The sequence below is a fragment of the Asterias rubens genome, chromosome 1, assembly GCF_902459465.1.
Source record: "Asterias rubens chromosome 1, eAstRub1.3, whole genome shotgun sequence".
NCBI classification, from domain to species: domain Eukaryota; kingdom Metazoa; phylum Echinodermata; class Asteroidea; order Forcipulatida; family Asteriidae; genus Asterias; species Asterias rubens.
This window is the reverse complement of record NC_047062.1, coordinates 13,729,496-13,741,861: the sequence shown is the minus strand read 5'-3', so window position 1 is coordinate 13,741,861 and position 12,366 is coordinate 13,729,496. Positions and strand designations below refer to the sequence as shown.

The following is a 12,366-nucleotide window of genomic DNA, read 5'->3' as shown; positions in this document are numbered from 1 at the left end:
TTAATTTATGTTTGCATAGTAAATGTAAACAAATGAAGATAATTAGGGCATTGATTGATATATATGGCATCATTACTTTTTTCCCAATTAAAAAAAAAAAAGGCATCATACCGTGAAAACTGGTAAGAGGAGGAGGATACACCAAGTGAGAAGTGTCTTTAAAAAAAGGAAATTACTCAGAGCAGTGCCAGTGTGTCTCATGGTTTCAGATTGGATTAAATAATTTACAGGAAAGTTGTAAAAAAAGGTGAAAACAAATGTTCGACAGGTTATTATTAGACGACGATAAATAACAACAATATTGGATGCCATATTGGATGCCACAATATTACCAAAAAGATCTACATTAAATTGTGTACAATAATAATAATACACAACTCGCCCACGGACGGTCTTGTTTTACACCGCGCCCACACACGGCACTCATCGTGCGGGTACCGGTGAAAACATGGGATACACACGACCGGACGTACACACGTGGGTATACAAAATGAAAACAACCTCTTGCTAAATTTAACCACTATAAACACTGATATTTCCACTAGAATAAACCACCCTGAATATTCCATAATCATTACTTTCTGTCAGCAAGATAGACAACCTTCTTCTTCATATGGAAGTTTCATTCACCTACCTTTTAATGCCGAAATCCAACGTTAGATAAGGTTTGTTCGCCGTCAATGTCCAGAAAATTCCGCCTTTCCGATCGGAAGCTAATGTTATGTGTTTGTTGTCATCTCTTTTCGGAGAACCAATCACGTGTGTGTCCGAGAATCTACGAGAATGTGTGTACCCGCTTGAGTGACGTAGCAAGGCGGGGTATATATAGCTATGACGTTGCAAGTTAATTGATTTGGACTCGAGCCAAGTTCATTCATGCTTACTGCTCAAGTATTCATTAGTATTCCTGCCACCAGCACTTTGGTATTATCATAATTTACAGCTGGAGCGACGATTTGTATTATTTTATATTATGACATTATAGTATCCGGTATTTGAGGAAGGAAATGAAACCCCAATCAGTAAATTTGAGATCCTTACTCTATGATTTGAGGTTGGAGTATGGAGGAAGACTTTCAATTCAGTACGAACATCATCCAACCTGGCTATATTATTTACAATACAATTGTAGAAAATACTTTATACATATTTCATCTCTGATTGTTTTCATCAACTGAAAATAGTTGTATAGGTTGAAAAATGCATGTGTCATTTTAGGGCCTAATCTTCATCTCCATAGGTCAAGAATCTCTCAGATTCCAAAAGAGGGCGCTGTTTGAAAGTATATGCCGTTTTCAACAATGAATGCATTGATACAATCTGATATCAATTATTGAGAGGGGGTGGGATTATTGATCACTCTTCCGTATTCCCCAAAACGAACAAGGCAAGCATGAGTCTTTTTAACCTTTATATTTGTTTTCGACTAATCTTCTCACAATCAACCATTTTCCCCATCGGTTCTTTTTTCACAGTGTTTGTCTGCTGACCGCCACGGGAGATTTTGGTCACGTAGAAATCTTTTCTGGTAGCGCCCTCTTTTGACTCCCAATGGTAAACCCACACCTAAATGAGGAGAAAGTAGAAAATAAGTGAAAGAAAACACCAGTGCACAGCAACATTGGCAAATGACACGGATTATGAATCCATAACTGGTGTTTCAAGCTTTTATTTAAAAAAAAGGTACAAAAATAATAGCTACTCGAAAAACGAAAACATCACACGCCAACCGCTAGCACTTTTGCATCCAAAACCGATCTGAACTTAAAAGGCAAACAAAACTTCAGTACAGGCCAGTTGACAGAGTTTACCTGTATTGACACGGAGTAGTAGACCTAAAGGCTAATTCTAGAAAATATTATTAATCAAATTACACTCATTTGTACGACTTTTAAAGACACTGGACACCTTTGGTAATTGTCACAGACCAGTATTCTCACTTGATGTAACTCCTCAACAAATGCACAAAATAACAAACATGTAAAATTTGAACTGAATTGGTCGTCGAAGGTGCGAGATAATAATGGGGAAAAAACACCCTCGTCACACGAAGTTGTGTACTTTTTAGATGCTTGATTTCGGGACCTCAAAATCAATTCTGGGGTCTCGAAATAAAAATTCTCGGAAAATTACTTCTTTCTCGAAAACTATACGCTACTTTAGAAGGAGCCGTTTCTCAAAATGTTTAATATAATACTATCAACAGCCTCCCATTGCTTGTTACCAAGTAAGTTTTTATGCTAACAAAGATTCAATGAGTGTACCAATAGTGTCCAGTGCCTTTAAGTGTTAAAACTATACTTAGCAAACAATTTTTTTTTTTTTTTTTTTTTAAAGCAATAGTTTTTGTTTTTATAAAGTTTAAGAAAAGTGTTTTGCACATCCAGTTTAAAATGAAGATGGCGTATCTACAAAATGAAATACATAAGATGTAGCATCTAGATGGTATGACACTGCTCTGGAATTGCAAAGGTCGTGGGTTCGAATCACACCTCAGTAATATGCCTATGATTTTATCGCAGAACTCAGGAAAGTACTATCAGTACTAACACACATCGATGGGTAGAAACCCCAAAATGAAATACATTAGTATACGTCCGAATAAGTTTGCTTCGGCTACGGCTATTGGCTGCAGCGACACTCTTATTGAGTAAGCCCCTTATGTTTTTTCAGCATTCTAATCGTACACTGCTGAAGCCAGGTCAAGTCGGACACGCCCTTCGACGTTTAATCAGTTATACAACAACGCCACCCCAACCCACAAACCGAAATAACACACACTGTTTATCAACTTAATATAAAGTTCATAAAACAAGCTTTGAAAGTATATAAATTTGTGTGGTATTTAAGTTAAATAACATTAAGTATTTGTATAATTATCTCTACTTTCTTATTACATTCTTAATCACTACACAAACCCACTATTAGGTAGGTTAATACCAGAAACAAATGCTCACCATGAAGGAAGTTGTGAACAATTTCTTCCATTAAGAATACGAGTGAGAAGAAGAACAGAAAAAGTGCAATTAAAAACTACGTAAAACACTCCAACAAACTTTAAAGTCACCTGGAAGTGGTATTTTTTCAAAATAAAGCTTTTGTCACTAATATATGTGTTTTGATGAGTGGAATGTGAATAAACAGTTAACTAAGGTTTAAAAAAATCAGTTCTTATGTTATTTACAATTTAAGAGTAGACCCCGACCCGAGAGGGCGCTGTTCGTGACGTCAATCGAGGTAGACTTATATGTTTTTTAAACATATAAATCGTGACAAACAATTACTAAAAAAAATTGTTTTATTGTTCATAAGCATATACTCTTATGTTTGAAAGAAAAAAAAATTCTATTTCCAGGTGACTTTAACTGCAGTGTTGCATTTTGGGAACATCATTAGTTTAAACAAACTATGCTATTATAAAAAGCAACCAAAATCCTACAGATAACTCTTCCAAAATTGATATTAGTGATTTTTGTTATTTTTGCCACCATACGTTACATAACCTTAATAATTTCGTAGAGTTGCTAACACTGGACACAGTTGGTAATTGTCAAAAACCAGTCTCTACAGTTGGTGTATTTTAACATGAAAATTATACATAAAATAACAAACCTGTGAAAATTTGAGCTGAATCGGTCGTCGAAATTGCGAGATAATGAAAGAAAAAACACCCTTGTCGCACGAAGTTGTGTGCTTTCAGATGCTTGATTTCGAGACCTCAAATTCTAAATCTGAGGTCTCGAAATCAACTTCGTGGAAAATTACTTCTTTCTCGAAAACTACGTCACTTCAGAGGGTGTCCTTTCTCACAATGTGTTATACTATAAACAGCTCCCAATTACCTGTTACCGAGAAAGGTTTTATGCTAATAACTATTTTGAGTGTCCACTGCCTTTAAAGCTACTCAAAACGAAGGCAGGCTATAATGAAAAAATTATTGCATGTCACAATAATGTCCAATGTGTGACTGGTGGCCTGCTCATTTCGGCAAACAGAACAATTGTAAGCAATCATTTGCAACTTTATGAAATTGATGTTAATAGTCTTCTCCCTTTTCACCAAAATAAAAGTGAGCGGGTAACCCAAAAGTGCGCCGACCCACCTATAGTACCAGTACCAACAGTATAATGTTAGTAAGAGTGTGTGACAAATGCTGCTGTTTTTAAGTCCGGGACCTTTCCGGTTTTGCAGCAAAAGACGATGTACCCCGAGATATTGTATACTCTCTGGTTCATGGAAATGCCATTCTATTATTATTACTTTAAAACCAATTTCTTATACAAAAATATGTAAAGATATACAAATACTAAAAATTGTTGAACATGATTAGGCACTGAAGGGGTAAAGTTACAACTAAAAAAAACTGCTGTTGAGTAAAAAATTGTTTGACCCCCTCATTGACCCCCATCCTCCCCTTAAAGTAGAAGTATTTATTGTCCAGTTCCCCTCAACAAACGTGTCAGCGGTACACCCAAAATACTTAAATCTACACGCGCTGGTTCGCTGTCTTTAATGCCTGCCATGGCATAACGGTCCCATCCTTTGTCCAATGATTTGAACCATCAGTTTGATAAGCTCTTTACAAAACGTGTCGTTCTTGTTATTGCTCTCATGTCTGCAAATGATGTTATCACGGTTTGTGAGACGAAAAAGCATCTGGGCTATATAACATGTTTTGTCAAAAATGACTGAAACGGAGGAAGACGCACGATATTCTATCACACTTTTAACTATCTTGGCTGTACTATTCGTCTCATCTTTGAGAAGGTCACACATTTCCTGAGTGCAGACCACACACACCACACGACTGGTGTTGGAATAATCTTTTGCGCTGGTCATGTCTTGAGATGAGAGACCTACATTGCAATCCTTTCAAGAGAAAGAAAACATAAACAAGGGAACATAAAACCCTAGGTCTTGTTTAAAAACATTGTGTCCTTATAACGACACAGATTGTGTTATGTACAATTAATTTGCTATTAAAGACAGTGGACACTATTGGTAATAGGAGACTTTCCAACGCTAGGTGGCAGCAGACATACCGGGTAAATTTTCATTGTTTACGTAGTTCTGAACATGCGCATAATTCTGAGAACAATGGATTTACCCGGTAAGTCTGCTGCCCTCTATCGTCCCAGAAAGTCTCCCATTGTCAAAGACTAGTCTTCGCACTTGTGTATCTCTACATTATGCACAAATAACAAACCTGGGAAAATTTGAGCTTGATTGGTCGTCGGAGTTGCGAGATAACTATGAAAGAAAAAACACCCTTGTCACACGAAGTTGTGTGCTTTCAGATGCTTGATTTTGAGACCTCAAATTCTAAACTTCAGGTCTCGAAATCAAATTCGTGGAAAATTACTTCTTTCTCAAAAACTACGTCCAGAGGGAGCCGTTTCTCACAATGTTCATACTATCAACCTCTCCCCATTAATTGTTACCAAGTAAGGTTTTATGCTGATAATTATTTTGATTAATTACCAATAGTGCCGACTGCCTTTAATAACTAAACATATTCCGATTGGCTGTTGATTTAAATTGAGATTGGACTTGAGATCGCGGTTATTGTCTGCATCAGCCACGCAAAACGCCAGTGCCTGCATCGGGCTATACACACCCTAGACTGTCCCCAGAGTTTCATTTGATACAACGATTTCATTGGATCAATGTTCATCCACAAAATATTCATGCGCCAAGCTTATTTCAAAAACAGATACAATTCCAAAGTCTTGTTACAATAGTCGAAACAATTGGTTTACCTTTGACGAGAGTTGTTTCGTTTTCAGTAGTTCTGACACTTCACCAATCCACGTAGTCACTGATTTACCACCATCATGAATCCACAAAAAGTCTTTATGCCACACCTTGAAAACGCCGTCACAAACACCTGGAACGAACGAATACAAAACCCAAACTTGATAAAACCACTGAGGAAAAAACAAATAAGTTAAAGGAACACGTTGCCTTGGATCGGACGAGTTGGTCTAAGCGTTTGTAACCGTTTGTTATGAAATTCATATGGTTGGAAAGATGTTTTAAAAGTAGAATATGCTTTGAAACTGCGTGGTTTTCCTTTTGCTTTGCAAACTAACACGGTCGACAGCCATTTCGAGGCATATTTGTGTGGATCATTATGTTCTACTTTTAAAATATATTTCTCATCATATGCATTCTATGTAACAAACGGTTACAAACGCTTTTTAAAGACCAACTCGACCGATCCAAGGCAACGTGTTCCTTTAATCTTTTCGAAGAGAAGAAGTGATTGTGATCTAGGAATTCTCAATTTTGGAAAAAAATAAAAAATCAGCTGTATTTGTATTTATTTATTTACCTCAAAATGGATTGCAAGGTCTCTCAGGTAGTTGAAAAGGGAAATATAATTATTTAATAATTTCAGAGCTCGATAAATGTTAGTCTTGGACCAAGAAGTTAGTGATCGATAGTGGATAGTGTTATGTACTGCAACAGACTCGACTGGAGAGCCAATCAAGCTGGTTAAATTTTGCCGCAAGAGGGCGCGCTGTAACGATTTACAACCGAGCGCAGTAAGTACAGTGGCCCAAATCAATTACTGAGGTCTTGGGCCAAGACTACTTGTTTGCAGACACGTTTTCGTTCTTTGTAGTTTGTAAACAAGTAGGTGTTGACAACTTTTAGGAGATTCGGTTCTGAGAGAAGGGATGGGACGATAAACAATTCACTCACCACCTCGTCTGGGCAGGGCAACTCTATTTTCTTCGGCTCGTAGCATGCATTCACGCTCAGCGAGTTTCGTACTCATGTTTTCAAGGATTTCTCCATCGTCAAGTCGATTGCCATGCAAACATAAATCACGCAGCTTTTGGAGTTTGTTAAGCTGTTAAAAAATGTGATAAAAAGATGATCACTGTGTCCAAGTTGACAAAAAATACCATTTAGGCTTATAGGTTGGGCCAGAATTTGGTAATATCATACAAAAAGTGTAACTGTATCCGATATTCTATTCAGTAGACGGTAATGGTAACAATAATACCATAATACCCATGAAAATATACGAACATCTCATAATGTAAGAAGTTATATAAAGCAAAGCGAACATCAAGCATCACCCAAGGTTCCTGTAATAATATCTGTTTCGAAACGAAAATTTGCTAAAAGAGAGAACATATTAAACGCACTGGAAACGTTTGGTAAAATAAAATCTCAAATACCAGTATTTTCACTTAGTGTATCCCAACCTGCGAATTCAATTTTAAAAAATGTGACAAACGGGAAAAGAAAACACCCATTATGTGCTTTCAGATGCTCGAGAAAGGCTTCAAGCCTGAAGTCTTTTTCAGAACCAAATTTTTGAGTGAGAAATTACCCCTCTCTCAAAAACTTCAAAGGAAGTTGTTTCTCACAATGTTTCATAGCAATATAGCTCTTCGTTGCTCGTTACCAAATAAATCATATTTTGAGTTACCAAGCGTGTCCAGTGCTTTGAGACAACGTACCTTTTCAAATGGAAAAACCGTGATCATGTTTTGAGCAAAGCATAACGATTCCAAAGATGTTAGGCCACCGATCACACCGGGAACACGTTGCAGTCGATTGGAGCGCATGGTTAGGACCGTCAGATTCTTTTCAAGTGAAAAAACAATGAGGAGGAAGGAGTGCGGCCATAACCCACGAGGTAATAAGTCATTTGCCAGTTAGATTTGAAAATGTCTGGTACAATGACTTGTTTTTAATAGTCACACCTACCGCTACATTTGAATTCCTCAGACTAAAGCAAAATAAGTATGCATTTAAAAATGGTTCCTGGCAAGCTTTTGTATATCAACCTCCAGATGAGCCAACCCTGGTACCATTGTCCAATACACACCCATTCAGAATTGTGTACTGGATCTTCATCGTCTCTTACGTAACTACGCAAATCTTGCACCGAATCGTGTGACATAGCAACTGTCTCTTATACAGTCTGATGAATTCAAGTTTAACCGGGGTGATCAAGCACGTCATTGTACCGGACATTATTCAAATCTAACATGCAAAAAATGTTTCAGGCAATCTCTATGATGAAAAGCCATCCACATTTCAACGTTTTCACATCAATTTTCTGAAGGGATGTATAGAGTTTGCTATCAAAAGTGCTCCTTGTTGATTTTCGTTGCCCTATAAGTTGCCAGCAAATATACGTGCAGCAAATACCTAAACAAAACGTCTGAGTATCGATGGAATAAAAACCAATAATTATTTCAACGAAGGAAAGGTGCGCATATAACTATACCAAATAAACCTCAATTGCGATTTTCTCAGTCGAAAGGTTCAGTGCGTCAAATAAAGTGTACCTTCTCATGACTGAGAATTGTCGAGTGTTCAGTAAACTGGACGACAGTTTTGTTCGGCAAGTTAGCAGGGTTTTGGTTCAAATCCAGATCATGACACTTGTCCAGTACAGCACAATTGCAGGTAACACACTGTACCTTGGCTGAGAGACGGCACGGAATAAAACAGGCTTTTTAATGGCCGAATGATAACCTTGACAATCAAGTGACGCGCACGGAAACTGCAGATCAGTCAAAAAGGGTGCCTCATGGGTTGGTAGGAAACCTGTTTTTGTTTTGTTTTACAGCAAATGCTATGAAAAGGGCTCATCGACGAATACCGGTTTAGTCATACCTTCATTTCCTTGATAGTGGGTGGAACCTCCCTTATCCTATTGCTGGAGAGAGAGAGAAGGCGAATTTCCTTCAATTTGCAGGCTGACTCAGGAAACGTTTTCAGTTGGTTGTTTCCAAGATATAGTTCTTCAAGATTTATCAAATTCTGTAAATGAGGACCTGAAATGCATCAACAAAAATGATACCCTGAAACAAGGCTATTTTAAGAGAACGTTAGATTGGTGGAAAAGTGGCGGCGATAGCGTACCGAATCGACCCTCTCCGCGAATTTCACGACGGTGGTCTCGCGAGACTGCTCTCCGGAGAGATCGCGACTACGGCTCTCTTAACCACGGACACTTTGGGTAATTGTCAAAGACCAGTATACCCTCACTTGGTGTATCCCAACACATGCATTCAAACAACAAACCTGTGAAAATTGTGGCTCAATTAGTCATCGAAGTTGAAGCTGCCTGGTTGCCATTTGTGTATATGCTTCCAGATATCTAAAAAGAGGCTTCAAGCCTTGTAATTTGAGTGAGAAATTACCTTTTCCTCAAAAAACGTTATTTCAGAGGTAGACGTTACTTACAATGTATTATACAATCAACAGCTTTCCATTGCCCGTCCAGTAAGTTTTATGCTAACAATTATTTTGGAAAATTACCAAGTGTCCATTTCCTTTAAATGGGGCAGTAGTTTTCGCACGAGAGCAGTAGTCTTACGAGAGAGAAGTCTCCAAAGACAACGGCAGTATCGCGAGAGTTGCAGAAGAGCTGTTAGAATGCGCTACCACTGCGACAAACACTAGCGATGTGTCCAAAAGGGCACATGTGCACGTCAGTTCAACATTTCAAAAGAGGGCGCCACAGTTTGAGAAAATGTTCATGTTTACACTTATTTATATTAAAGGCAGTGAACACTATTGGTAATTGTCAAAGACTAGCCTTCACAGTTGGTGTATCTCAACATATGCATAAAATAACAAACCTGTGAAAATTTGAGCTCAATCGGTCATCGAACTTGCGAGATAATAGTGAAAGAAAAAACACCCTTGTCAGACGAAGTTGTGTGCGTTTAGATGGTTGATTTCGACACCTCAAGTTCTAAATCTGAGGTCTCGAAATCAAATTCGTGGAAAATTACTTCTTTCTCGAAAACTATGACTTTTCAGAGGGAGCCGTTTCTCACAATGTTTTATACCATCAACCTCTCTCCATTACTCATCACCAAGAAAGGTTTTATGCTAATAATTATTTTGAGTATAATTACCAATAGTGTCCACTGCCTTTAAATCTACATGTATCCCATGTGAATTCGAAAAATGGTGGGGATTTGAGTAAGACCTACAAACAATTCCGTTTTCAGTTTGGTCTCCACGTCCTCACCTACTCCATCAGATGTGATTGAGTTGTTCTTCAAGTACAACACTTTCAGCTCCCTCAACTCAAACACCACATCTGGGATTTCCTTGAATGAATTAAATCCAAGATTCAAGATTTGAAGATTGATCAGGTCAGCGAATTCTTTAGGTAGCTTGGACATATCGTTGTACGTCAGGTAGAGCCGGGTTAGTTGCGTCATGGATGCAACCGCAAGAGGAACTGTCGACAGCTTGCAATCGGACAGAGAGATGTCATGAATTGTCTTGAAGATCTTTATATAAACACAGAGGGAAAAACCTTGTGATAAAGAAATGAAGTGTTTTCACGTCTTCATTCAGTCCCGTTCACTCACAATTCCAAACACCGTTATCACCACAATATTCCCACTACCACAATTAGCCAAATTCATTCTGACGTCATTCCTGACTGGCCGTTTTCGAAACCCAACTTTGGCATGGCTCCGGCTTAAAAACAAAACAAATAACGCCATTTAACACCATTGGACATATTGGACATTATTGTCGAATAATTCGGAATATTATCGTTATGATTTTGTCATTAATGAATGACACAGCTCGACGTGCCAGTGTTTGGCGCAGGCCCTATAACGCCCATTCTTGTTCGTGTCAGCCACGCCCACTTCAAACAAACGGGCCCCCCCATAGAAGAATCCCATAGAATACACAAAAAAAATATGAAAGTCCATAAATAACATGTGAATGGTTTTCAAGGCTCCTGTAAATCACTTGTGCTGTTTACTTGCACATCCATTAAACATTAGTTCACCTTCACTTGCACATTTTGACCAGTGACGGAACCTGATGCACCATCCCATTTAAGTTTCCTTCGAGAACTGCTACAGGGATTACTTGACTCAAGACTCAAGAGTGGTGGTTCACATCCATGTCGTCCCCGGTAGCACAATCGGTTAGCGCGTTGTACTTATAGACAGTAACCAAACGCGTTGCTGTGAGGATATGCAAAGGTTGTGAGTTCGAGCCTCACCTGGGGAAGTATCCGGCAATTTTTTTTATCAAAAAAAAATGAGATAATGTTTTTTTCTTATAATGGACAGCCATCTTCATTCCACCGCTACAGTGCGGTAAGCCTATCACATTCTTCATCAATGACCGCACAACCCAGAAATCGTGTTCACTCCCATCACATTTAACGAGGTTGCTCAACTCTCTACAATAAAATAGTCGACGTTGCCTAGTTAAACAATATAATTTAAAATATACCTCATTTATAGAATCCTCTAATCCGATTGGTTAAAAATGGAGTCTATGCCCGCTTTTCTATTAAGATGACGTCATAGTTGACTATGCCCAAGGCATAGTCAATCGACTATACTATGCCCGCCCTGAAAACAACGGTCGCAAATAGGTTGTTCGTGTGTACTGATAATGATTATGGTACATACGACGTTCCGTGTCACGTCGCGACTCCTTTCTTCGCAGACGACCTTTCACCTTTGTCAGTTTTGTTGATTACAGGAATCTTTATTCGGTATACAAAATAAATATTGACTGCTTAGTAATCGGGGCACAGTTAAAATTATAGGCCCTCGGTGATTTCACAACCATGGCTATTCCCTCAGCTTCGCCCTCATGGTGTTTACATCACCTTGGGCCTATAATTTTAACTGTGCCCCGCATAGCAGTTAATATTTCCATACTAAATTCTAAGAGAGTGCAAACACCTCGCAAAATAAAATCAATCTGTTTTTGTGCGCAACGGCAAGTCTTTTGGGTGTATATCTGATAATAAAAAAATACACTAGGAAAATGCACACGTGGATAGGCTTAAAACACAAACAGTATTATATTTATTTATTTTGATATTACCTCATCGCTTAGACAGTCCCAGTTGGTCTCTTTCGTGACTCTGAACGGTAGATCGGTAGTTGCATAAAAGCCATTTGATCTGACAAAAGCTGAGATGTGTTGGGTTTTGCTCTCCTGCACCGGAGTGCATTCACGAATCTCCCGCCGCGCCATCTTAATTAATATACTGTGTGGATCCCGGAAGCTGCTTTTTCAGTGTCGTCCGTGTAAATGTTTTGGTAGAATGTACGTCATTTTAGGCCCAACGGTTGCTTGGAAACAGGTACAAACAAAAAGAGTATAGGCACTAATTAACAAATGAAATATTCATATCAAATTATCCCATATGAGCCACACATTGAGGAGAACCAGACCCAGTGCTGTAATAATGGTGTTGCAATTTGTGTTGAAATCGTTGTGACAAACCGCATGGCCAACCCATTGTATTTATCCAATTCAAGGGATTCTATGGAAATTCCCTACAGTGGTGGGGTTTCCCCAAGCACCACCGCAGACATAAATAATAGC

General features: G+C 38.4%; 2 protein-coding genes and 1 non-coding gene across 3 annotated transcripts in view; 1 reads left to right on the top strand and 2 right to left on the bottom strand.

Annotated features, from left to right (window-relative positions):
* The window catches only part of LOC117297763, a 32,725-nt gene extending 31,988 nt beyond the window's left edge, over positions 1 to 737 (bottom strand). Inside the window, exon 1 of the mRNA XM_033780915.1 lies at positions 635 to 737. The gene's annotated coding sequence lies outside the window, so the exon portion shown is untranslated. The remainder of the gene's footprint in view (positions 1 to 634) is intronic.
* Positions 738 to 3,839: 3,102 nt separating this feature from the next.
* Positions 3,840 to 12,248, bottom strand: LOC117300644 (leucine-rich repeat-containing protein 40-like). Its single transcript, XM_033784338.1, has 7 exons — positions 11,860 to 12,248; positions 10,016 to 10,283; positions 8,647 to 8,807; positions 7,479 to 7,604; positions 6,709 to 6,859; positions 5,760 to 5,887; positions 3,840 to 4,869 (listed from the first exon to the last, which is right to left on the bottom strand). Exons 1-7 carry the CDS (start codon positions 12,010 to 12,012, stop codon positions 4,510 to 4,512), a joined length of 1,347 nt encoding a protein of 448 aa, XP_033640229.1. The 5' UTR covers positions 12,013 to 12,248; the 3' UTR covers positions 3,840 to 4,509.
* On the top strand, positions 10,922 to 11,025 carry Trnai-uau. Its single transcript has 2 exons — positions 10,922 to 10,959; positions 10,990 to 11,025. It is a non-coding gene; the product is annotated as a tRNA-Ile (tRNA).
* Positions 12,249 to 12,366: the final 118 nt, after the last annotated feature.